We start from the raw sequence: 23858 nt of genomic DNA, 5'->3' as shown, positions 1-23858 counted from the left end.
TGTGTGTCTTTGCTCCAGCATTCCCAAATAACCAAACACCATCTCTGGGTACACATGGGTGACCAAACCAGGGATGTACCACACTGCAGAGAGTTAGGTGGTTTTACTACTACTTTGCTTTATGAACTTTGTTACTGGGAGCTATAAACTGCAAACTCTCAGTGTTATCTTAGTGCAAGAAGCTGCTGGGTGTGACTGAGATGCTCTTTGGAAGCCAGTCCCAAAGCAGCCCCCAAGACCAGATCTGCTGCAAATTCATTTTTATTGTTGGAGTATATATGATTTTATGTGCTGAGGGAAGACAGAATAGTCTATTTGTGGCCTCTCCTGGGCAGGTCATTAAGATCAATGTTCTTTAAGAGCATAGATGTTGCTTCTGTTTATCCCAAGTCCCTGTGCTCATTCAACAAAAGTATATGTTGACATTTAGGCCAGAGACCTGCACAACACTATCTACTGTGCTGCTTGTTTTTCTTTACATAAGAAAAAATCCTGATTAATTTACTTTTGTGTTAGTTTAGTAATTCAGCTAACTGTCTTTAAATATTGGGATTAAACCTACATGATTCCTGAGCCATTAGAATTCCTTTTCTCCTAAAGGAAGAAATCCTTGATGGAGAATCCCCTGAAGGCTGGAGGCAATAAGCCCCCCACAACCATAGATACCCAGATGCCCTTAGAAGTGGAATAATATGATACCCACATATAATAAAAGGTCTCCATGATGCAGCAGTCAGTTCTGACTTTTTTAGAGCTAACTAATACGTGAAGCAATTATATTGCTTGTATACTGAAAGTTTTGTAACTTTTGTCTCATTGACCTAGCAGGATGTTGTTTAACAGCTTATTCTTATTATTTTTATTTTCATCTCTTTTTAATTTAATGTACATATTTTTTATTCAAAAGAAAAAGCCTCCTACAAAACCTCACATCAGTATCCCTTCTAAATGGTTGCAAATTGCATTTATTGTAATGAACCCACTCTGAACACACTGCTCTCTGTGTATACTTTTTGGAATATTAACAAGGTTTCATTGTTTGAATTATTCAGGTTACTTGGGGGTATAAATGCAGCCAGTCCTGTGGCTGATGAGCATTCTCTTATAAAGCTGTATGTAAATCAGCTTCACAACAATTCACGGTCAGTATGAGAGCACTAACCCACTAATTGCTGTAGTTCTGTAGCTCATGCACTAAATCGTTAGTCATTCTGCTAAACTACTAAAGATATTCTTTAAAGAAGGCTCTGGTGGTCTAGAGGGTTTCTGTGGCTCTAATTAGTCTTTTGAATAGACTTCCTGCTGGCCGTGGGCTTTGCCAACTGCTCTTGCTACTGCCCTGCACAAACCTTTCATTTCACCCTTTCACGTAGGATTCATATGAATGTATCTAGTGCAAGTTGGAAACATCTTTTTTGAAAACCAAAAAAACTACACTGTTATGGTTTCATCATCAGTGTGTGACTTGCCTGCTGTGTTCTTGAACGAGGAATGAGAGAGGCTTGCACAAGAGCCTGGAAGCTACTCCAGGTCTCCCAGCCAGCCTCCTCTTCCGTGGATCTCGCTGCTGGTGTTACAGTTCTGCAGTTGGTGCCACATGCTGACAGCCTTCCCCAGCCTCCTTTGCTGGGCTTTTCAAAATGACCACAGAAAAGATTCATCCAAATCCTACTGAAGCTAAGGAAGGCTTCCCATTTACATCCCTCTCATCTTAGTGACCTGAAGGAAGAGGCTGTTTCATTCTGCATAAAAGAAATACGCAGTTGGATAAGAACAGTTTCCCCATCATTTTTTTACTGTGGAGTGTAATGACCTTTTTATCTCTTTTGTTTAATCCGTGCTATAATTCAGTAAGAAAGTACTGAGACCAAGGTACTTTTCTGCTAAATGCCAAGTTTTTAAATCTGTGTGAGACTAATAACAGTATCTTCATTCATTCATTTAGGTTTTACTATTATCATTGCCCTGGGAAAATCAGGCCTCATTAGTAGAAGCCCATCCTCTTGTACATCAGAGACACAGACCTTGACAGCTCTGTTTGCAATTGTGTTGATTTTATATTAAATTCACCATGATTCATATTATAATAAAAATTGTACAAACTCAGGGTAAAATTTCTGGCTGAACATAATCAACACTAAAAGCTCTGCTGGCTGTGTTTTCACTGCAGATAACTTATGGTTACTTTAATTTGTGCTGCCGTCTAATCCAGAGGTTTCAGATAGCTTTGAAGAAAGTTTTAATGTAATTAGAATGTTTATGCAAAGGAGAATGGGCACAGACTGTGATTTGTAGTGTTCACGTGGTATTTATTTCAGCTAGTTGTGTTAACACAGGAACATAACCATTCTCAACCAGTTTATCCGTGTAACAGCAAATGCTGAATTCAGTACATCAACTCATTCTGCTGCTGGAAATGGATCTTGAATTAATGTTTTCTTGCTTATTTGGATTCTTTTGTTCCCCACCTGCAGTATGCCAGTGCTGCCTTAAAGTATATAGCTCCTATCGTAATGGATATAATCTCCTTCTTAATAAATGTCATCTTTAAGCTATCAAATTATAGGGCTATGGTGGGATGAGATGAAATAGAACAGTTTTTTCTTTATTTCTTCTCAGCCCCCACCCTCACAGCTAATACATTTTGTTCTTCTAAAGGAGTAATAAACTGGAATAAATGGAGTCATAACAGCAAGATCTGCTAGGCTGGAAATTACTTGGCAGTTCTATGGTAGATAGAAGGAATGCATTATGATATCAAATGCCCATAACCAAGGAGAAATTAAGTCTTATTTAACACTGAGTCAGAGTGTTGGTGCGTCTTTGAACTCCACATAACACCTAAAAATAACTGGATATTCTACCTGGGCATAGCAAGAGATTAGGCAAAATTTCTGGACAACAGCTGACTTTGGAGCAAAACTTCCTGGTTGCTGCTGTTGTCCATGTTTCTATGTCAAAGGGGTGTAGTAGACTTGAACTACACATTGCCTTCATATGTTATTTTCAGAAGAAGATGAGAATCCTTATTTCATCAGCAATTTTCTACCTACTAAAAGAAATGTTTGTAGGTCTGATTGTTTAGTAGTTGGGTACACACTAAAGAAGGTATAATGTTTACCCCCATGTTGTTAATTCTACATCTTTGTAGACATTTGGTCAGAGTTGGAGGTTTTGTCTCTTAATTTGGATGGTGAAGCATTTCATTTTAACAGGAGTTTGTCTTAACAGTTGGTAGCACCCAGAGAAACTCGCTGTGGCCAAACCAATCTCTGAAATATTAGAAGTATTTTGAGGAATGTGAGGGGAATGTAGGAAGATGTGGAAGAACAAGGACAAATGTCAGCTCTTCCAAATGAAGACAGGTTGAAGGTGGACGAAGGGACCAAGATGGAAAGGGTTATATAAGAGACAGCCTAGCATTGGTATCCAAAGATACTGAAATAACAAAAGAATTGGTGAACACCTAGAGGATAATAAACCAATGACAAATAATCAAGATGGATTTGTGAAGAACAAATTATGTCACACCAAACTAATTTATTTAATTGACAGGATAACTGGTCCAGTGGGTAAAAAGTATATATTACAGGTTGATCTTAAAAGGGCTTTTGACATAGTCCTGTATGACACAAAGATATGAACTAGGGGAAATAAGTGTAAGAGCAACAGTGAAAATCAGTAATTACATTTTCAAAAGTTTGCTTGTCATTCTAGGAAGGGGGCCATATCAGCTGGCATTCTTGAAGGCTGTTTTAAGTCTTCAAAACTTAAGCACTAGTTCCTGTAATGACCTGGTGGGACTGATAGAGTGAGTGTATGCAATTTATAGATGGTGCAAAGGTTGAACTAGTTATGGGAAGGAGTGACTGCTTGGAGAGCAGTTTCTAAATTAAAAAATGAGATCAGTTGCAATGGTAGTAATTGATGTCCAAATGATCTGAAATCAGTTAGAGGAAACTCAGTAATTATAAGTGAAATGTGCTGTAGCAAGGAAGCACATAATCAAATAAAAGATGGAGCATAATTGGATCGACAGAAATATTTTAACAGAGGACCTAGCAGTTACAGTGAACCACAAACTAATTGCAGCCAGCAGTATAATTGTTAGATTGCATCTGACCCTGGGACTTCATGTGGAAAGCCATTAAAACTTGTTCCCTGGAGGACACATCTGCCTGGAGGTTTGCGCTCAGTGTAGGGCAACAGCACAGGGGCAGATATGCTAACCAGTATGACAGAGTCCCAAGAAGACACACAAACATCAGAAAAGCTTAGAAAACATAATTTAGAAGAAGAGTTTGGAGGAAACATGTTTGTTTAATCAGCTAAGAAGGAAATGGACACTGATAGACGTATCAATTGCTCCATGAGAAACCCGTTCTTGTGTGTCCCCTCCACCCTAACTGTGTTGCTTCTGGAGAACAGGAGAGGAGAACCTATGGTTGGTATAGGGGGCATCACACTACACTGTTAAAAAGCAACACAAAAAATCTGTCCTGGGGTCTTTGGTCTCTTGTTGTGGTATTCCTTCAAGAACCAAAAGTTGCCTTTTTCGGCTGAAATGGCATGCCCTGTACCACTTGAATGCATTTTCCTTCTGTAACTGGGAAGAAAACATGGGTGGAAAATGTATCCTCCTAGGTGGCATGGAGCATGTTTATCTGTATGGGTATTGCCTTTGTAGAAGCACAACACGTTAGTAGCATGCTGATGGGCAGAGAAATGTGAAGCAAGCATTTTTTCTTGCCGTGCAGCACAGTATTTCATTCAGCTGTCTTCCAGATTTATTATAAATCAATAGGGCTTTTGTTTTAGGACACCCTTTGGTGCCATCCTTTTCAGAACCCACTTCCAAAAGGAGGACCATGACACAGACTTCATCTTACTGAATTCCTTCTTTGCCCTAATATTAAAGGTTTTGATCTTCAGTCCATCCGTGCCACATCTGCTCAGATTAATCATGCATCACATTTGTGCATCATCTGCCTGTACACACACACCCCTGGATGCACAGGTGCATGCATGCTCATGCATCCATCTTTTGGTTAAAGACATTTACAGTATCAGGAGGCAAAAAAAAAAAAAAAATAATAATAATAATTTTTAAAAATAAGAAAGTAAAATATATTTTTTGTTTCCTTTGTTATTTTTTAAACCAAAAATACTGCAGCATGAAAGAATAACTGATGTTTAAATATCTCCATTTTTAGCCAGTTTTGTCTTAAGAAATTATTAACATGGATATTTCATCACTGGGAAAGATGCAGTTACTGCAATCCATTAAATACTGTAGTCAGGAAAGACCAAAAAAAAAGTGGGTTTTATAAACTTTTTTTTATTGAAAATCATCATCAGAACAGCACTCCCCAAAATTAGTCTGCTGTATCACATCACTCGATCTAAATAAGCATAACTCCATAGATTATTGAAAACATCCTATGGCAGTTAAACTAATGATGAAGCTTTCCCAGCTTGAAAGTTGCATTTAAGGGTGATGTTTATCTCAGACTCCACCTGGAAACAACACAAGCCTCCAGCTCTCTATTTGTGAGAGAAGCACATTTTGTTTGTCTTTTCTGTAGTGCTTATAGTTTCTATAGGATTTATAGTTTGATTTTGGAGAAGAGGAGGGAAAACTCAAATTCCTGCCACTGCATTTCCTGAAGTTTTCTACACTTTCTTTAAAGCTTCTACTGTAATTTTTATTCAGTCTGAGGCACTTGAATGAGTTTCTCCAAACTCTGTTCTGTAATTAATTTCAGACATCACTGTTGACCCTCTTCTTAGTTTTCCTGTCTTATTAACTAGCTCTCCTTCCAAGAATACTGAAGTAGAGCAGAGCAAACTGCTGGCTAGGGCTGCTCCAGCTTTCTTGAAAGGCAAAGGGTAAGTTAAAGAGAGAGTATGTTTGTAGCTTGCACTAACACAGCTAAACCAAAACTTTTTCCTCTCTTCCTTCCACTTTGAATGTATTCTATAAACATCTTTTGTGAGGAAATTTTTATAACCAATTAACCCAGTGAGCTAAGCAGGGCATGTTTAAATATTTTTCTGTACATCTGGATGTGTGAGGTCTTGATCAGACACTTCCAAGCAAATCCAGCTTGTGATTTCAGTATGTTAATCATGTGTGTAACATATGTATATTTTATGTAGTTGTGCAATGCATAGTATATTAAAAGAAATAGTGTTAGCCTCACAATCTGCTGTATCTTGAAATAAATGGTGCTGTACAGCTCCAGTCCCTGGGCTGAATCTGGCAGCTCAGTAATTTCCAAGGCTCTCTCTAATCAAGTCCATTAAATACTCTAATGCTAATCCATTAAATACTTAACATAAACATTTCAATAATAACAAAATTATTTCTGTCTTCGGTTTTGAATTATTATTTTTTTCCTAAGAACACTGAAGTATTGGTTCCTGAATTCCCATTTCACGGTCTCACTTGCTCCTGCTTTCTCTGTTTATTTCCCTCTGTCTGTCTGGACCTGTCCCCCTCTCTTCCCAACCCCGTTCCAGGTTACAGTACAGCCTCGATGTTGCAGACAGGCTGGCTGATGAACATGTTCTCATCGGGTTGTATGTCAACATGCTGCAGAGCAACCCGGCACGGTTAGTGCAGGTTTGGCACCTTTGGGGAACCCAGGACAGGGATTGTTGGTCAGCCAGGTGCTCTCACTGCTTCCTCCTGGCTACCTGCTGAAGCAGCTCTTTATGGGCACTAACCTAAAGGGGATGCATACGAACATGGGGTGTGTCCTCCCAGAGCTGGGGGATGATGGCACTTGCTGTCATGCTCTGTAGTGGTGCTGAGTAGCAAGGGATTGCAAATAACTGCTTGGCTAAGAACAGCTGTACAAATTGATGGGAATACCATGCTTTAGTCAGTGCAGGATTTGGGAATGGTACAGAAATCTTCATGCAACGATGACTAACAAGTCCACGTTTTCAAGGTAGTAATTTTGAGGTGATCCGTAATTTATACCTTCGCTTTACCTTGGCAGTAAGGAATGGTAGTGGTATGTAAGCAATGGCAATAGTAATAATAGGGATTTGCTCATTAACCTAGCAAAGGAAGACATTCATTTCAGTTTTAACATACATCAGTCTTTTTTTTTAAAATCTACCTGATTTCTGCGTTGTTCTAATCTTGAATATAAATTTGTCCTTTTGTTCAGATTCAAGTATGCCCATTTTTTAAGTTGGTGTCTTGAACGTAGTTTTGTTATTTCTGCTGGAGTGAATACAGAGCTTTGTCTCCTAAACCCACCTGCTGTCCTAGCACTTCTGGATGGTGACACCACATCATATCACTCCAGGGAGCAGGAACACTGGCTCTGGCTCACCTCTCCAAGTGCAACAGAACTCTAGACTTTCCAGCCCTGTTCCAGCAATGTGGTGAGCAGAGCAGTATATGGCCCTAGAAAATATGGTGCTGAACAGAAAACTGTTGAGTGTTTCTAAAAAAGCTGTGCTCATGATGTTTCTTTTGCTTCCAACAAACCCTTCAGTTTCCCATGCTGTTATTGCAGAGCATTTCCCAGGTTAAGAGAGACTCTCCATTTAGTCTTATATGTAGAGAAGGCAATAAACTTCATTTGGAAGGGAGAATGCAATGGTTCTCTGCAGTCTTACAAAATTCACTTCTGTGTGTAGCTCCAATGGAAAATGGGGGTGATTTGCCATGCCTGGTAGAAAAAAGTCTGCCTGCATTGTCCTGGACCCACTTCTCTACTCTGTAGCCCACTGGAATGTGCAAGGCAAAAGGCAAACTAATTTTGAGGAAAATGAAAACCATTTCTTCAAAACAAAAACATTTTTAAGGGGAATTTAGTTTTGGAGAAGCCCTTCCAGAAAGCAGGCTTACTGAGTAGAAATTTTACACTGTGGCTGTGAAAAGAGGCTGTTGGGGCATGAGTGTAGACCAGTCATTGCCCGTCTGTGATTGAAGACAGGAGTAGACTACCACTCAATCTCATTGAAGAAGGAGAAGGAAATATGTGATTGACTTGATTCAGTTGTTCAGGAGACAAACAAAGAACGGACATGGCATAGAGTAAATTCTGGTGCTAGGCTGGTGTGTCAGGCATGGCATTTTGGATGCTGTGTCTGTGATTCATTTAGCTTCACTGAGGACCACCACTTTGTTCCACTTGAGAATGCTTGCTTGGCTTCATCTTTACCGTCTTCATCCTCTAGATTTTGTCCAGTGTATGCCAACCTGTTCCTTCAAGCTTCTGAGCCAACCTCACCAACTCATAGTAGTTATATTCAAGTATGCACATGGAAATCATGTGCCATAACATCCTTCAAATTTAATTTTGAGGGATGAATGGAGAGTGACTGATAATGGCCTTAGTTGTTTAAATAACTGATGCAAAGCCTAGTACATAACATCTGATTACTGACATTAAATCACTGCAGTCACAGCATCCTCAGTGAGAAACAATCTCAGTAATTTATGTAAGATACCAATTAAAATTTGACAGAAATGTAACTGAGAGGGACAGCAGTTTTAGTCACACATCACACCAGGCTGTATTGCTATTTTCTGCTTTGTAGCAGTGAGACTGATAGTACAGAAAGTGAATGGTTGTAGTTAGATAAATACAAGAAGAAGAAAGTGTTACTATCCTGGAGCTCCTGTATGAAGCCAGTTTCCAGAGGAGGAGGTAAGTGAGGCCTCTGCAATAGGCTCAGCTGCTGCATCTCATGTAGCCTCGAATGGCTTCTTGAGAAAATGTCCCAAAATCACTGGACACACTTTGCACAAAACCCACACAGCTGTGTCAGGACAGTGCTGTGTTCCAGTTATTTCACCCTGCAACTTAATGATATTTGGTAACCCAAGTAAATTGTGTTGTTAACCATAACCAGGTAGCTTCTGATTTAGGGGAGGCTGCGGCTGGCCAGCTCAGCTCTTGTGTCTGCCTGTGAATTCTCACGTGGACATACCCATATGTGCTGCTGGCAGCCAGAGCTTAAAAGAGGAGTGATTGTAGCTGGACCTTCACCTGCAACACAAACCTGCAGAAATACTTTGTGAGCCAAAACAAGGGGGTTTGTTAGATACTGAGTCAGGCTCATTTATAGTCCTAATGATCAGTATAGTCCAGTATACCTTTTCCTCTATTTCAGGTGTAACTAGTATTTGTATTTTGTGTGGTTTCAATTAATTTAATTAATTTTCACTGCTTATATTTTATTTTTCATCTGCAGTTACTTGATACCACAACTAGAAGTACTAGTTTTCCTTTCCATCCCTCACAGGCAAATAAGCTACTCGAGGGTTTTTTATAATCCAGTACTCCAGGGCACATTAAGAAATAAGAGAAATAATTAATTCATTACTTACAGTAACTGTATGGGTAGAAAAAGTATCCTTTAGTCAGATGTTTTGGTTAGCTTAATTATAACATGCATTTTATCATGTGAAACCGATACTTGATATTTAATTTAGTTCATCTTCAGTTTCTGATTCTACATAAGAACTTATAACTGCAAATACTTTTCCTTTTTGTTCAAATAAGTTAGAAACTTTTTCTAGTTTTGAATAATAATGCCACATATTTCAGTCTCAGGATGCAGTAGAAAATAAGATGTATTATAAGTAGGAGGTTATTTTAATTCCATACAAAGTTATTTTCTGATTTTTTTTTAATGTTCTGTGGCATAGTACTGTGGCAAGTCATATTTCTGTAGAATGGTATTCTATGGCATTTTAAAAATGTTTATTAAGGGGTTGTGCACAACAACTAACTCTAGCTAGGAAGGCTGGTCTAATCTTCCCTTGAAACAGCAAAAACATTCAGAGACCCACTGATAGAGGAAACGTATAGACACTTGGTTCCCTTGAGTTAGCCCACATACCCAAGGGTTATTAACATTTTGATGGTAAAATCTTGGTGATCCTGAAGTAAATGGCAGATTAAGAATAGCAAAAGGCTCAGATGATGTATCTCAGTTTAAAGTCCCTTAAAACCAGGACAATATTGAAGGTTTCACCGGTAAACAATCTTCGGGATACATTTGGTGGGTTGCTGTTAGGACATTGTTCTTACAGCCCTGAGGCTTAGAAACCTACCCTTTAATTTGTCAGTGTTTTCTGTGATAAATTATTTCTTAAGTGACAGTTTGTCGAAAAACAGCATATCATGAAGACAATACAGACACCTCTACTGCAAAAACTTCATGAGAGATTGGCATTTCTGAGACTTTTCTAATGAGTGGTGACATAATTGTAAAACTATCAGAGGACATCCATATCATCTGTCGCAGGGTGCCTAGTGCAGAACAGACAGAGTTGACACATACAAAGCCTGAGAAATAGCAAAGATCCTCCAGTGTCATTCCTTTATTCACAGGCTATGATATTTTTCATCCTTTGCCTGCCATTTTGAGATCTCTTCTGTATGGATCTCCTTTAGACCACAGAATATTACACAGAATCAGCTAAAGCCTGAAAAAGAAGTCCTGAAAGAAGTACTTTACATCTGAATCATAGTAATTCTGCCACACCCAGTTATTTCTAATAATTGTAAAGTCTTTAAAGAAATGGTCAGTAATGGAGAAGCAGTGTTAAAGCATTGTTTTAGAGAAGAATGATCAGCAGCAGGATATTTGTATGCAAAATGTTCAGTTTCTTCCAAAGGATGCCTGAATCATTCTCTTGAGAGTCCCAAATTCTGCACACATATTCATAATATTTAAAACTTGTGTGTATTTCACTGCATCGTTGTCCATGAAGTTGCTGAAGTAAAACAGAAGTGAATTATGGTGAATCAGAACTCTTGGGACATAAAAATCTTGGCAGTTGATGCTAATGCTGCTGCACATACATCTGTGCTTAATGATCGCATAGAACAGGTATATTTCAGAATTAAATTTATCTCAGACATTGAAATTTAATTAACAAAGCTTTGGGGCCAGTGATTTGTGGAATTCATAGATCAAATATGATGTGCTAATATATCTTATTTTATTACATCCACCTACACGTAAATATATATCCAAAACATTAAATAGCAAGTAAGAATAAAAAAGCTACAGTCACTTGGTTCATTCAGCAAAGTCATTGTCTCAGGGATTAACTCCCATTTCAGAACTATATTGCAGATTGTACCATGCCAACAAGTGGAACCATAATCCATTATTTTTCCAAGGTGGATAATACGGTTGCACTTTACTGTGTAAAGGAGAACTGATGCTGAATGCTTGTTCTTTTCACAGTCATATGATGGGATGTGATGTTTTAGTCATTACAGAAAAATTAAAAACGAATTATACTGTCGTTAAAGTAACTCTTGGTACCTGGTTTGCTTAATTTTATGTGTTTACAAGAGCTGCTTGCCCCTTTCTTTCCCTGGATGACAGTAAGTATGAGTATGTAAGAAGCAGACCTATATAAATTTAGAAAAATATCTTTAGTTTGGGTCCTTTCAGAAAGTAAATCAGTTATCCCATGAGCATCTGAGTAGGCACGGAATTAAGCTGTATGTGTAACAAAATAAATTAAACATAACCAAAACCAAAAAGTCAGTGTTCATGTACCACCAGAAGTCTTACAGGCTTAGCATATGCAGAACCCCTCTGGGTCTGCCTTTTCATAGCTTTACTGTTTTTCTAAAATTCATGTTTGTTGTCTCACAGGTTATTTATTGTCAGAATGGGAAAAAGATTATGTTTGTTTTTTTTCCTGTAGCTCAGCAAGCCATAGCAATTCCTCATGACTCCCAGCTTTAGTTTAATGATCAATGAATATCAACCACTACTCATCTTTCTACATCTCAGTGGACTTAATCAAGCCAACCAAAAGATGCACATTGTAGTTCCCTGAGGTACCTGAGAGTATGAACTCACTGAGAAATACTGGAGAAATGTTTCCTTTTCCCTTTAGAGATGCCAATTCTTCAAAAGCCAAACTTTTTGCACCAGTGTCATTTTTGTCTGAAAGGCATTTCAGGTTCAACATACAATTTCCGGGATAAAATAAGAGTAAGATGCCCACACCCAAAATAACCCTTGTTTCGTGCACTCTTTTGAAACATGAAGCTCATTCTCCAGCAAGCAGTTGCATGTCCTGAAGAGCCCGTTGGTAGCGAGGCCTGTGCCTGTCTCCCTTCAGGCAAAACTCCAGACGGTTGCCAAGGCATAAGAAAAGGGATCAGACTTACCTCTGTCTGGGGTAGTCTCCAGGCTGTCTTGTATTCCACACAGCAAAGCACTCTTCTCACCTCTTCTTAGGGGCTTCACTTTCTTTTCTTTTTTTATACACTAAAATTAATGCAGTGTAGGATTCTAAATCCCAAGATTATCCAAGGTCAACTAAATCCTCTTCATATTTCATTTTTTTCTCAGTTTCTTAGTTTTGGTTGTTCATTGCAAGCTTCTAGATATTTAGAAATAGTAAAGGCTCTTACTATATTCCTTTTTGCCTGCTCATCTGATTAAATAATAGACTTCATTTAAAATAAGGACAGCTGAGAGAAACATTTGCCTGTGATATTGTTAGGAAAAAAAAAACCCCAAAGTTATACAAAGTAATAAATTGCCATCTTTGAAAGAAATTCAGCATACTTGCAGTAAGTTCTTGCACTTTCTGAGTGATTTCTCTGGAGATTTTGTGCATGTGACCAAAGCAGCTGCTTTTCATAGTCAGTGCTAAGTAGACTCCTGCATCCTGACAGCAGGAGTTGGCTCCCAGTCCAAGTCTGGGATTAGCAGTACATCATTATGTGATTCCCTGAAATCTTACTCCAAAATATCTAAAAACCAAGAATAAAAGAGTCTGATTATAAATTTCTAGATCAGTGGTTCCAAACTGTGGCCCATGATGCCTCAGTAAGTGTCCTGCAAAACTATCTAAGTAGTGTTCTCTGTTGCAAACCTGACAAAGCTTCTGCGATTGGCCTCAACAAACATTGGGTTTCCCTTTAATCCTATACCCAAAGAGGAATCATTCTTCTAGGTGATACCAAGAAGGCTGAGAAGTAAAAACAAATGCTGACTGGTGGTCCTAACCAACAGCCAGCCCTCTCTGGACAGAGTGGACTGCGAGTTGCACCTTGCATGTCCCTGGCAAGGGGTTGCAGGTCGCTGCTGTTTTCCCCCAAGGGAAGGTGCTGCCTGGCCCCTGTTGCTGAGCCTTTCAGGGAAATTACCCTCCCACTTCTCCCCTTCACTCAATTAACATCTGCCATTGTTAATTTTGCTTCTAAATTCTGTTGTGAGCGCGCGTGAGTGGCCAGTGAGCCAGAGCAATGGTGATTTTTCACTGTGTATTGTTATTCTCCTGTCTCCCCTCCTTCCCCTCCACCCCTGAGCAGTGTGCTCGACAGCGCAAGTCGCCTGGATGAAGAGCATAAGCTGATCGCCAGGTATGCAGCAAGGCTGGCAGCAGAAACTTCTTCATCAGTAAGTGTTTTAATTAAAGGAAGGCACTTTCCTTCTGTCATGTTGCAGGGGCTTGGCAAGATGAGGGAAATTACGTCTGACAGTCTTAATGATTAATGGATTATTTTTCCCATATCCTTTTCATCAGATGCTCTTAGGCTTCAGTAATAACATTTTTATGCAGTCCATTTAAACCAAAGAATCCACATACTAATGCATATAATCTATATACTAATGCAGTGGTATTTAAACAATTACAGCAAAGGGAATCTGACTTCTTGAACTCAGGAAAGACTAGAAAATATTATCGGAACTAGCTTTGGTTAAAGGTTAATGATTTACTGCAGTGGAAAAATGGGGTGGTTAATCCATTTTACTCTTTAGTTCAAATATTACAGCCACTAGGGCCCTAAGTGCTGAGGATTTTAAAGAGTGATCTTCAGCAGAGAGACTGTAATGACCCCTGCATTAGCCCTGGCTCCCATTTTCATTTCAGAGCACTGATTATTCTGCTCTATGCATCCCAAGATAGAAGATGATGACAGGCTAAAACCTCACTAACTGTATTCAGGAATAAGAGAGAATGAAGCAGGAGCCTAATTGAAGTATATAAAATCTTAAATGGCACAAATAAGGTCAGCCTAGTTACTTTTTTTCCATCTCAGCACATTTGATAGAACAAGAGAGCACAAATGATGGTTAAGTGAAAAGCAGCTGGTCCAGAGTGCCCAGAAGCATATTTTCACTCTGAGATTTACACTGCGAAGTCAACTGAAAGGGTGAAATCAAGCACAGCTCTTCGTGTAAAAAGCGTGGAGTCACGTTCATCCCGAGTGCAGGCAGAGAAGATGAAGCTGCCACTCTGTGCAGGAGCTGTCATGGGAGTTTTCACACTACCTGCAGCTGCAGGGGAAGAGAGGAGTTCATGGGTGCTCCTGTTCTGCCCAGACCAAATCAATCCTTTCCACAATCCTTTCCAGACCTGTGAGAATGTTTCAAAGTTTAAGTCAACCTGTACTTGGTGGTTCTGTTTCTGAAGGATAGTAGTTCTTTATGGGAACAAGATTTCTCATTAATAGTGTCTCTGGGCAGAAACTGGTAGAAATCAGTTGTATATAACGTGTCTGTGATGTGGGGTAACTTAGGAAACAATATTTCCTTTCTGAAGGAAAATACTGAATTTCAGGGTTCTTTTGGTGAGAAACACTCAGATCACAGCAGTAGTAACTCAGCAGTGTATTTTTTAATGCCTGATTCTTTCAGGTTGAAGTAAGAAATAAAATGCTATCTTTGATAGCTGTGAAACTTTAAATGTCTTATTCAGCATTGTCATTGATTCAATGCTGAATTACAAGAATGTGAACCAAAAAAAGGATATTTGCTTACTGCTGATGAAGATGTAAAAGAGCATCGTCCAATTAAGCTGTAGTAAGCACAGGGAAATAGTTCAATTCCTAATTCATTTTATTGGGGAAAAAAGGGTTCTTGAAAGACTGGAGAAAGATTTTCTGAAATATCATCAGAATGTACAGGAAAGGTTGGCCAAATGGGCCACACAGCCAGACTGAGAACCGAGTACAACTTTCAAACTGGAAGGAAAACCATACTTCCAAGAAAAGAAGGCTTCGCTGCACTGGATACACACACACTGGATACTCCACTTCTCGTTGGAGAGAGACAGTTGGTTTTGCTTCAGAGTATTCCTTTTGTATGTAGTATCAAAATTAAGAGCTACAGTAAAGCAACTGCCGGCAGCAGTTCCGTTGCCTTTTATGATTGATTCAGAGAAAACTCCTTTAGGAAGCAATGAATGCCTGGATGATAAACACTAAGTCTTATTTACTCTAGCACTTACCCTGCTTTTAGTTGCAACGGAGCCATACTGGTATGAGCACAACATGGATGCTCTTTTTTTAGCGTACCAGGCAAGCCTGGTACTGCACTTTCTGTAAGGAGATTTCCTAGAACAGCTCTGTGTTGAACTCCTGGCTGCATGCTGGCTGTTCCTCCTTCAATGCAGCCTTCTCCTTTTTACAGCAGCAGCAGGGGCAGCAGAGAGGGGCATCTGATATCTCCTTCACCATTGATGCAAACAAGCAACAAAGGCAGCTGATTGCAGAGCTTGAAAATAAAAACCGGTAAGCACCTCCCAGGTACCTGGTTTTGTTTGGTCTCGTATGTTTTGTGTGTGTGTTTCCTGACATTTTTCACCCCCTGCTTCTGCGTAGTGTGCTTATACATGTGCATACACCTCCCCCTACAAAAAGCAGAGGGCACAAAAGGGCCTGCAAAATATGACAAAGGCTTTAAGATCCGCAGCCACCTTGTGTTTTAATGAGTGTGCTGTTCAGTGGCCTAATGCACTGTTTGCAGCTGCTGTTTGTTAAGAGTTTTTGAAAAAAGAAGCCTGTCCTGTTTCAAAACCAGATTAACTTTGAGTCGGATCCTCTGTAGCATTGTAACATGAAATTATAAAAGGATCAGTCACACTGATAATGATATGGTCCCTTGCTTTTATTTGTGAAGAAGATGATTAAAGCTCTCCAGAACACCGCCTGCCAGGGAGAGCTTTGCAGAAAGGCTTGCAGCAAGTTAAGCTGCTGATCAAATGAGACACTAGGTATGGATGTGACCGAGACTGAGAATGTCCAGGAGAAACAGGCCAGCCAGACCCAAAGAAGAGAGCTGCCTGTTTGTTATCAGCAGAGGATCTGGCCCTGGGTATCAGACTTGCCCGATGCCATGAAATGTGTGGCAGCAAAGCTCTGCTTTTGTGCCGGACAGTAAAACAGAGGCCGGCCCAGACCAGATGGTTTCCTATTCGGAACTCTGCACCGCCTTCTGTCACCGTGTAATGAACCACCAGCCCCAGTCTTCATTTGTTTTTCATAGTCCAAGGCAGCCTCCTGACCGTCTGCTGTGCAGCACTTTTTGTGAAAAAGAGAAAAAATCCACAAAGGTTTCAACCTTCTGCTGCAAAGCTCTGTACTAGCCTTTCGACAGAGCTGTGGGGCTGGCAAGCCAGCCTTAACAAGTTGCATTAAGGAGCTTCTCTATCAGTCGGTGACCACCCTCATATCTATGCTTACACTAAAATTATTTTTAAGTGTAAGGTATTTATTTCTGATACTTAAGAGGGAATATTATTTTAGTTTTTGTGAAGTTCACGCGATGCTCGGAATGTTCATGGGGAAGAAGGGAGCAGTATAATTAAGCATATTGCTATTTTACATCTACATCTGATTTTTGGGGGTCTTGAAGAAACCTTTCCCTTTGTGGTGAAATCCTAAAAGTTTATTTTAAAAATTTCCAGAGATCTGTCCCAGTGCTGAGGGCTTATTTTGTTGGTTGCAGCATGGTCATTGTATCTGTGTTGTTAAAGAGCTATATATAGTCACACTTTTTCTCTGCTTGTGATGTCCAGCAAGCTGGTTTAGTGGAAAATTACTGACTTGTAGCCTGCTGTGTATTCTCCTCCCCAAGAGAAATCCTGCAGGAGATCCAGAGGCTGCGACTTGAACATGAGCAAGCATCTCAGCCCACACCAGAGAAGGCACAGCAAAATCCCACTCTTCTTGCAGAGCTCCGGCTCCTGAGGTAAGTCTAGAGATGTAAAACCTCTGGCAATGACTTCTCAGTAAAAGGAGATAGCCTGGCTTATGGGTTTGGGGGCTTTTTTGAGTATCACAGAATCACAGAATGTTAAGGGTTGGAATGGAACTCTGAAGATCATTGAGCCCAAAACCTCCTGCCAGAGCAGGACTAGAAAACCTACAGCACATAACTCAGAAAGGCATCGAGACTGGTCTTGAAAGCCTCCAGAGAACGAGATTCCACAACCTCTCTGGGGAGCCTGTTCCTCACAGTAAAGAAATTCTTACTCCTGTTGAGGTGGAACTTCCTGTGCTCGAGTTTGAATCCACTGCCCCTCGTCCTGTCACAGGGCACAAGTGAAAAGAGCTTGTCCCTGCCTTCTTGATGCCCAGCACAATGTGTGAGTAAATGGTACAATGTGCATTTTTTTCTCCATTTCCAGTGCAGGCTGTAGTCCTAAAAGTAATTAAGCTTATGCTTTGAACAGCATTCATGAGGAATCTCACGTATTACTCATCTCCATTAAATTAAGCGTGTGCATTAGTGTTTGCAGAGTTAGGCCCTTAGGTCATTTGGAATAGGTCCTCACAGCCCTGTCCAAGTGCCATTAATTATATGGCAAAAAAAATGTTGTTCTGTCAGGACAAATGCTTCCACAAAGATTCTCCCTTCTGCTAAAGTAAATACAGAGCTATATGAAAATACAGCCAGAATTAGATTTTAAATTTGGGAAATTTCTCCCATGTGTTGAGCTCACAAGGAGAGATCACTTCTCTTCCGGGTGAAAAACCAGGCTGCAGAATGACCCTGCTTGTCACGTGGGAAGTGAGGAGTAATGTCATCTGCAGCAGCTGAAGATTTAGAAGATAATTTCTCCAATTATCTCACACAGCTGAAAACATTGATATAGATGTGTCTGCATGTTAATTAGTATGCTGTACATGAAAATAATAATTGTCGTGTATATCACACTGAAGAGAGAAAATTGTCATCAGCCCAGATTCATAGGCTCACTGGAAGTCCTGGAGTTCATGTTGTGAGAGACAGACAGAGAATCCAGTAAGAACTATTCAAAGCACTTCATGTGAATAGAGAACAGAGTGTAAACACTCTTTATTTCCAGTGAAACAATGCTAGATTAAGTTTTATCCCTCCAACAGAGCAGTTCTCTCATGAGAAGACTAAAGAACATTTTTGGCCACTTAGCTGCTCCTCACACAAGTCATATTTTAGTTGTCTGATTCATAAGCAAAGGAAATTCCTGTAAGAAATTGTGCTGATTTTTTTCTTTACAAATACTGTGTAGTTTTATTGAGTTTTCCATAGTAAAATGTTTTTCTGTTTCAATTACATTTGCTTTCCAATCTGAACACAGATTAGCTTCTTCATTTCTATGAGTGATTTAATGTGTAATTGCTTCCAGATACCTACAGCCAAGTGACATTCTGTGAGACACAGAAAACTGACCGTGATGAAAATGTGTACCATGTAGCTCCTGTGCATCAAGCCTCAAGTCTGTTTTAAGCAGATTTAGGAGATTAGCTTTCTGTGTAGTTGACAAATAAAGTTCATTATCCTTTAAAAAACCCAAACTAATTTTTGTGCAGTGTTAGAGACAGACTACTTTTTTTTCCCCTCTTTTCAATTTTGCTACACATATAAGAAGCATAATAACCTTATTTGAATTTTCTGACACAGGGTGTCCCTAGGGCAGTGATACTGAGTTCCTTGATGATTATATCCTTTCTGATTTAATGTGCAGTGTCAGAGAACAGCCTTTAATCTGTGGGTCTGTACTGCCTTGCATACCTTCTAGAGTGTTCATGATTGAAAGGCAAAAGATAGGCTTTTGATTCACTGTGGAATTTCTACACCACTTCAAACTCTGAGACACTAAAGGTGTCACGGGGCTGTTCTCATCATATGTAAAACAGCAGGACTCCAAATAGCACTGATTTGTATCAGTTCTCCCCCACAGATTTTTGGGACTTGAAGCAATTAGGGCAGTAGGGCAACTTGGATCATATAATATTAAGAAATGCTGGAATCTGTAAAGTATGTTGTGGATGCCTGTCTCAGCATCTTTTACTAGTTGCTGCAACTGAAATGAGGTTCAGAACACAGCATTCCTTCACACGACCAGTGCTGTCTTGGAGACAGGTTGGAAAGTCCATTATTTCCAAGAACTTGCTCCAGAGTACAGCTAGAAAAAAGATTAGAGGAGCAGTCTGTGCAGTGCATACTTCTTGGGTCTCTCTCCCATAGAATAAATCTAAAACGCAGCAGAAATCTGTGCAGAACCTGCCACTTTGAGTTACTTGGATAAGGTCTCTTATTTTTATTAGCAGTTTCTTAAACTCAGTTGCCTTTGTACAGTTCATAGCATTTCCAACTATTACATGCCTGGAAAAGAAAAGCCAGGGCAGACAATTTATAGAAGAAAATAGATTAATCCTCCAGAAGAGTATGTACAGCCTGTCAGTGTTACTATATGATCCTATTACATAAGTGAGAGGTAGCACACGTGAGCAATCCTGTAGAGAGAGGTCGGTGCTGTTTATATCAGAAACTGCTCATTCATAGGAAGTGCTCAAAATCAGGGTTTCCTGTTTCTCTAAATACAGGAAATGTATCTAGTCTTGTTGGCTCTGGTGCTTTTTCATTTAGGATTAAATTGTCATAATTTACAGGTAGTACAAGGCTAACAAAAGTGTTGTTGTGTTATTTGTAACACAGCACTGTATAAAATACACCACATATGTGTATTTTACAACACTAATGTTGTTAATTATATCATAGCTTCCAGGAGGCAACAATTTTATTTTGTATCTATGTGGGGACCTCTCATGTGCAAGTGCTGAACCCAGTCCTATGCAGTAGAACTGAGCAGAATCAAAACTGTTCCCACTTATGTGGCCACAAACTGCCTGTCAGATTTGGAGTGGCTCCATATTCACACTCTCACAGGACCAGCACTGGACTCCAAGTACAAAGAGCTATTTTTCAAGCAGTTGTATCTCCAATACATGATAGTCTTGCTCTTGTTTTCAGAAAAAGAAAAAAAAAAAAAGAAAAAAAAAATTATATATATAAACAAAAACAGATCACTGTTTTTCTGGCTGAATTTTCTGAACTCTCTTAGCTTCTCTCATATCTTGTTCTGTTCAGTGCCCCTGCTGTAATTTCCTGTCCTTCGGGGCATGGCTTTAATTTCTCTTGACATCTAGTGAAGTTATTGACTGGGGAGATCCAAAGACAAAAACTGCCAGGCATTCCCACAAGGGACTACAACACAAATTTGTTTGAACCTCATTTCTTCTTTGGACAAGGGTTTGTGTCAGTGTCTGTCTTTTTACTAATCACTATATTCAGTCCCGTGAATATTCCCTGATATGAGGGAACTCCATAGCTTTCGTGCAGCTCCATTTCTAAGCACTGTGCTGAATTCATACCTTGTGTTTGCTCTCCTGCAGTCTGTAGACATACACCTCATAGACAGGCTGGGGAAAGGATGCAGTTAAAAGCTGATGCTGCGAGGGGTGAGCTCTGATCAGATCTGCTTGTTTCTCAGGCAGCGGAAGGATGAGCTGGAACAGAGGATGTCTGCTCTCCAGGAAAGCCGGAGGGAGCTTATGGTTCAGTTAGAAGGCCTCATGAAACTGCTAAAGGTAAGGAGCTGCACCTGATACTACCAGAGTGAAGCGAAAGAGGAGAGGGAGGAGACTTGACCACAGAATTCTGCAGTTACTGTTTCTACCCATAAGTCTTGGCTTTGACTCCTTCCCTTTCTATTTTTTGCTTTCGTCTTTCAGTTCAGGGGTATCAAATAATGTTGCTGCGGTAACACCACATCATCATTGTCACCTGCTGCTAAATGGATGGAACATTAGAGACAGCTTCAAGTTATTCACTAATTAATACAATCCCTTGAACAATATTGCAGCATGATACAATGCAGTCCTGTTTACTCATTTGCAGAAGGATTTGGCTGCATCTCCAGATTTCAGGCTGGCAATCTCTGGACCCACCATTCAACAATGTCCAAACACAAAATATTTTGTGGTCCAGTTTCAGGTGTTTTTATATTTTTCTCAGTTGAGGACAAAACAAAATAAAAGAATGAGAAAAGAAACAGAACAACATGTAGACTGAGATAACTAAAACTGTGACAAAAACAGTTCAGCACTGTACACGATTATCTACTCCAGCTGACCGAATACAGAACTGTTTTACTAGTTCCTTTAGTTTTGCCCATAGTTCTGTCAGATGTGCCATTTGACAACCACATCTAACTCTCTGATCTTAGAGATGCTTCCCCATCAATACTTGGTCATTTTCAGGGATACAAAAAACAGCCCTTGTGATGCATGAAAGAGATGAAACATGCCTCAACAAAGGATTTCAGTTAAAAGTGGTGATATCACAAAGCATGTGCATTTTTAAGACAGACTAGGGTAGGATGGAAAATGTGCCTGTATTTGCAGGTTCCAGCCCTATTTACCTGATGTGCCTCAGGACACAGATGATACCAGAAATTCACATTGTGAGAAAGTGATCTTAATGTTGTTGTTGGCCATGCCAGCTAAAATGTGTGCTGGAAGTACAGTGCAACTTGGGTCAAATATGGCTCTGATAAATGCAGAAACAATTTCATGGAAATCCATCAGGCAACGTGTTTGCATCAAAGGACAAGTTTGACCCCTTATGGCATTTGCATCTCCTCAGGCACAGGCTTCTGCAGCCACAAGGCAGGAAATGGTGGCACCTGAGCAGCAGAGCCCACTGAATAGCCAGCAGATTTTTGGGAGCTAGGAGTAGGCAGGATGCTTTTCACTTTACCTGTCAAGTTCTGCAGTGCTGCAGCTAATAATCAGGGCTGTCTGCTGTCATTGCACACCCTGGACAAGGAGAATCTGGGGCAGGAAATGATGGTAGCTTTCTGCACACTTTGTACTTGTCTGGTGTTTCTAAGTGTGCTGAGTTGGGACCAAACCTGGTCACATTCCTTCAGTTATCTCAACTGTAGCTTTAACCCTGTACTCCAAATTTGGCTTGGTATTCTGTTCTTTACTTACATTCTGGCTAATCTCATGTGCTGATCCTCTTTTTCTTTAGGAAGAAGAATTGAAGCAGGTAGTAAGTTATTGACTTATTGCAGGCATTACTAACTCCTAAATGTGATGGTGTTCCTGTGATTTATTTTACTTCCTGTATTTGAAATGTGTGCATGTTCTTTTGACCAAAATTAATATTTTGCACTTCTTTCAAACAATAATTTCAAGTATTTTTGAAGCAACTTTTACAATTAAACATCTTAGCACTCTAGAAAGGCTACAAGGAGTCTTGATCTTTTTTCTCACTCCTCTAAATAAAAGCATGTAAGACAGTGAAACCATCACTTAAATGTAGTGAAACCAACATAGAATATTCATTAAAGAAGACTTCTAGCATAGATAACATTTTGAAAATGCAATGAAAATTCTGGAACTTTAAAGAGCTTAAATTAGACCAGGACAATGAGTTTGAAATCCCACCTCATCCAGAAAAATGTTAGGACATGGTGTGCACATCTTTTAAAGTCAGCACTAACAGTCCCATTAGTCTTCAGAAAAATAATGTAGTTTCTAAATGGCTCTACCACCTGAATAAAAAAGGGTAAGTATTTATGTTACCAATGGTAAATTTTAGAAGATTAAATTGTTTTGGACCTTTATAGTATTGAAATGAATCTTGTAAAGATATTAGGGTAAAAAAAAAGAATTTCAGGCAGCAGTTTGATTTATGAGTCAAATAAAAATGTTTCAATTTAACAAAACACACTTCCTTTTACTTTCATCAGCTGAAGTACACTCACAAGTCTGATGTGTTCTATCTATGGTGGAGCATGCAGAGATTGTAGGTAATTCTCCCCATCATAAACCCAACATTTTGGGTAATTTTTGTAGAGCATAAATCTGCTGCACAAAAAAAAAGTGTGTCTGACCAAACATCTCCTCTGTGTAAGGGCTGTCTTTTTGATTCTGCATGACAGTGTTAAAAGATCTTCCATTTCCAAAAGAGAAGTTTCCAATGTGACAGAAGTTTCCCTACCATATAAAATGCTCACTGGAGAGTGTAAGTGAAAGCACATTTTCAGGCTATTATGAGAGATTATTTTTTTGCTTCCGAGAGTAATAGCTTCACTGAACACCAGGTGATGATGCTACGGAATTAACTCTCACCATTTCCATGAAATGATCCCCATTACACTGCCATTCATGATCTGTTGAGAGAAACGGGATTAAATTAATTTCTGGAGGAATTCATTTGGAATGAGCAGTCTGGCAATTAATTTAATGCTTATGAGCTTTCTGTTTCTTTTCTGCCCTTGCCTGAGAAAGGATAATGAGGTTTTCACATCCCTGTCGTTGGATGAGGCTGTGAGACACTTTCCCCATCTGTCATCCCAGTGCAGTTCCGGCAGAGGGAGCGATGGGCTAAAACTCCTGTAACGCCAGCTTTCGTTGCAAGCATTTTATCCTAAGCATGCTTGACACTTGCCAGTGGGAAATCTTTTCCTGTTTAGCAAGGGTTAACTTAAAATCCTTAGCACGTTGACTAGGGATGGTGAATTAAAGAAAATGCATGGAAGTTTTCCTACAAGGCAGGTGGATATTGATAGGCTGCGACCAAGCACAACGTAAAAGCTGAAGCCACCCATTTGTGGTGGCTGGGGTGGTTCCCCTCAGCTAGTGGGGCTGCTGAGGTTTGGGAGCAATTCAGTGCTTGGTTTCTCTGCCGAGATTACCAAGAAGTCACTACTGATGATCACAGCAGGTTTCAGGCCGTTAGCTCTAGCCTGTGAAAACCACATTTCTTCTGAGAGCGAC

At 39.7% G+C, this 23858-nt stretch overlaps 1 protein-coding gene across 1 annotated transcript in view; it reads left to right on the top strand.

The window, feature by feature from the left end:
* Positions 1 to 23858, top strand: part of DTNA (dystrobrevin, alpha) — a 95284-nt gene that overhangs the window by 54171 nt on the left and 17255 nt on the right. The window contains 8 exon segments of the mRNA XM_010006818.1: positions 1030 to 1142; positions 5812 to 5889; positions 6523 to 6615; positions 13329 to 13416; positions 15436 to 15533; positions 16879 to 16992; positions 20561 to 20657; positions 22105 to 22122. Of these exon segments, the coding sequence (XP_010005120.1) occupies positions 1030 to 1142; positions 5812 to 5889; positions 6523 to 6615; positions 13329 to 13416; positions 15436 to 15533; positions 16879 to 16992; positions 20561 to 20657; positions 22105 to 22122 (699 nt within the window).

The sequence above is a fragment of the Chaetura pelagica genome, unplaced genomic scaffold, assembly GCF_000747805.2.
Source record: "Chaetura pelagica isolate M959 unplaced genomic scaffold, ChaPel_1.0 scaffold109, whole genome shotgun sequence".
NCBI lineage: Eukaryota > Metazoa > Chordata > Aves > Apodiformes > Apodidae > Chaetura > Chaetura pelagica.
This window is presented reverse-complemented; position numbering and strand designations above follow the sequence as displayed.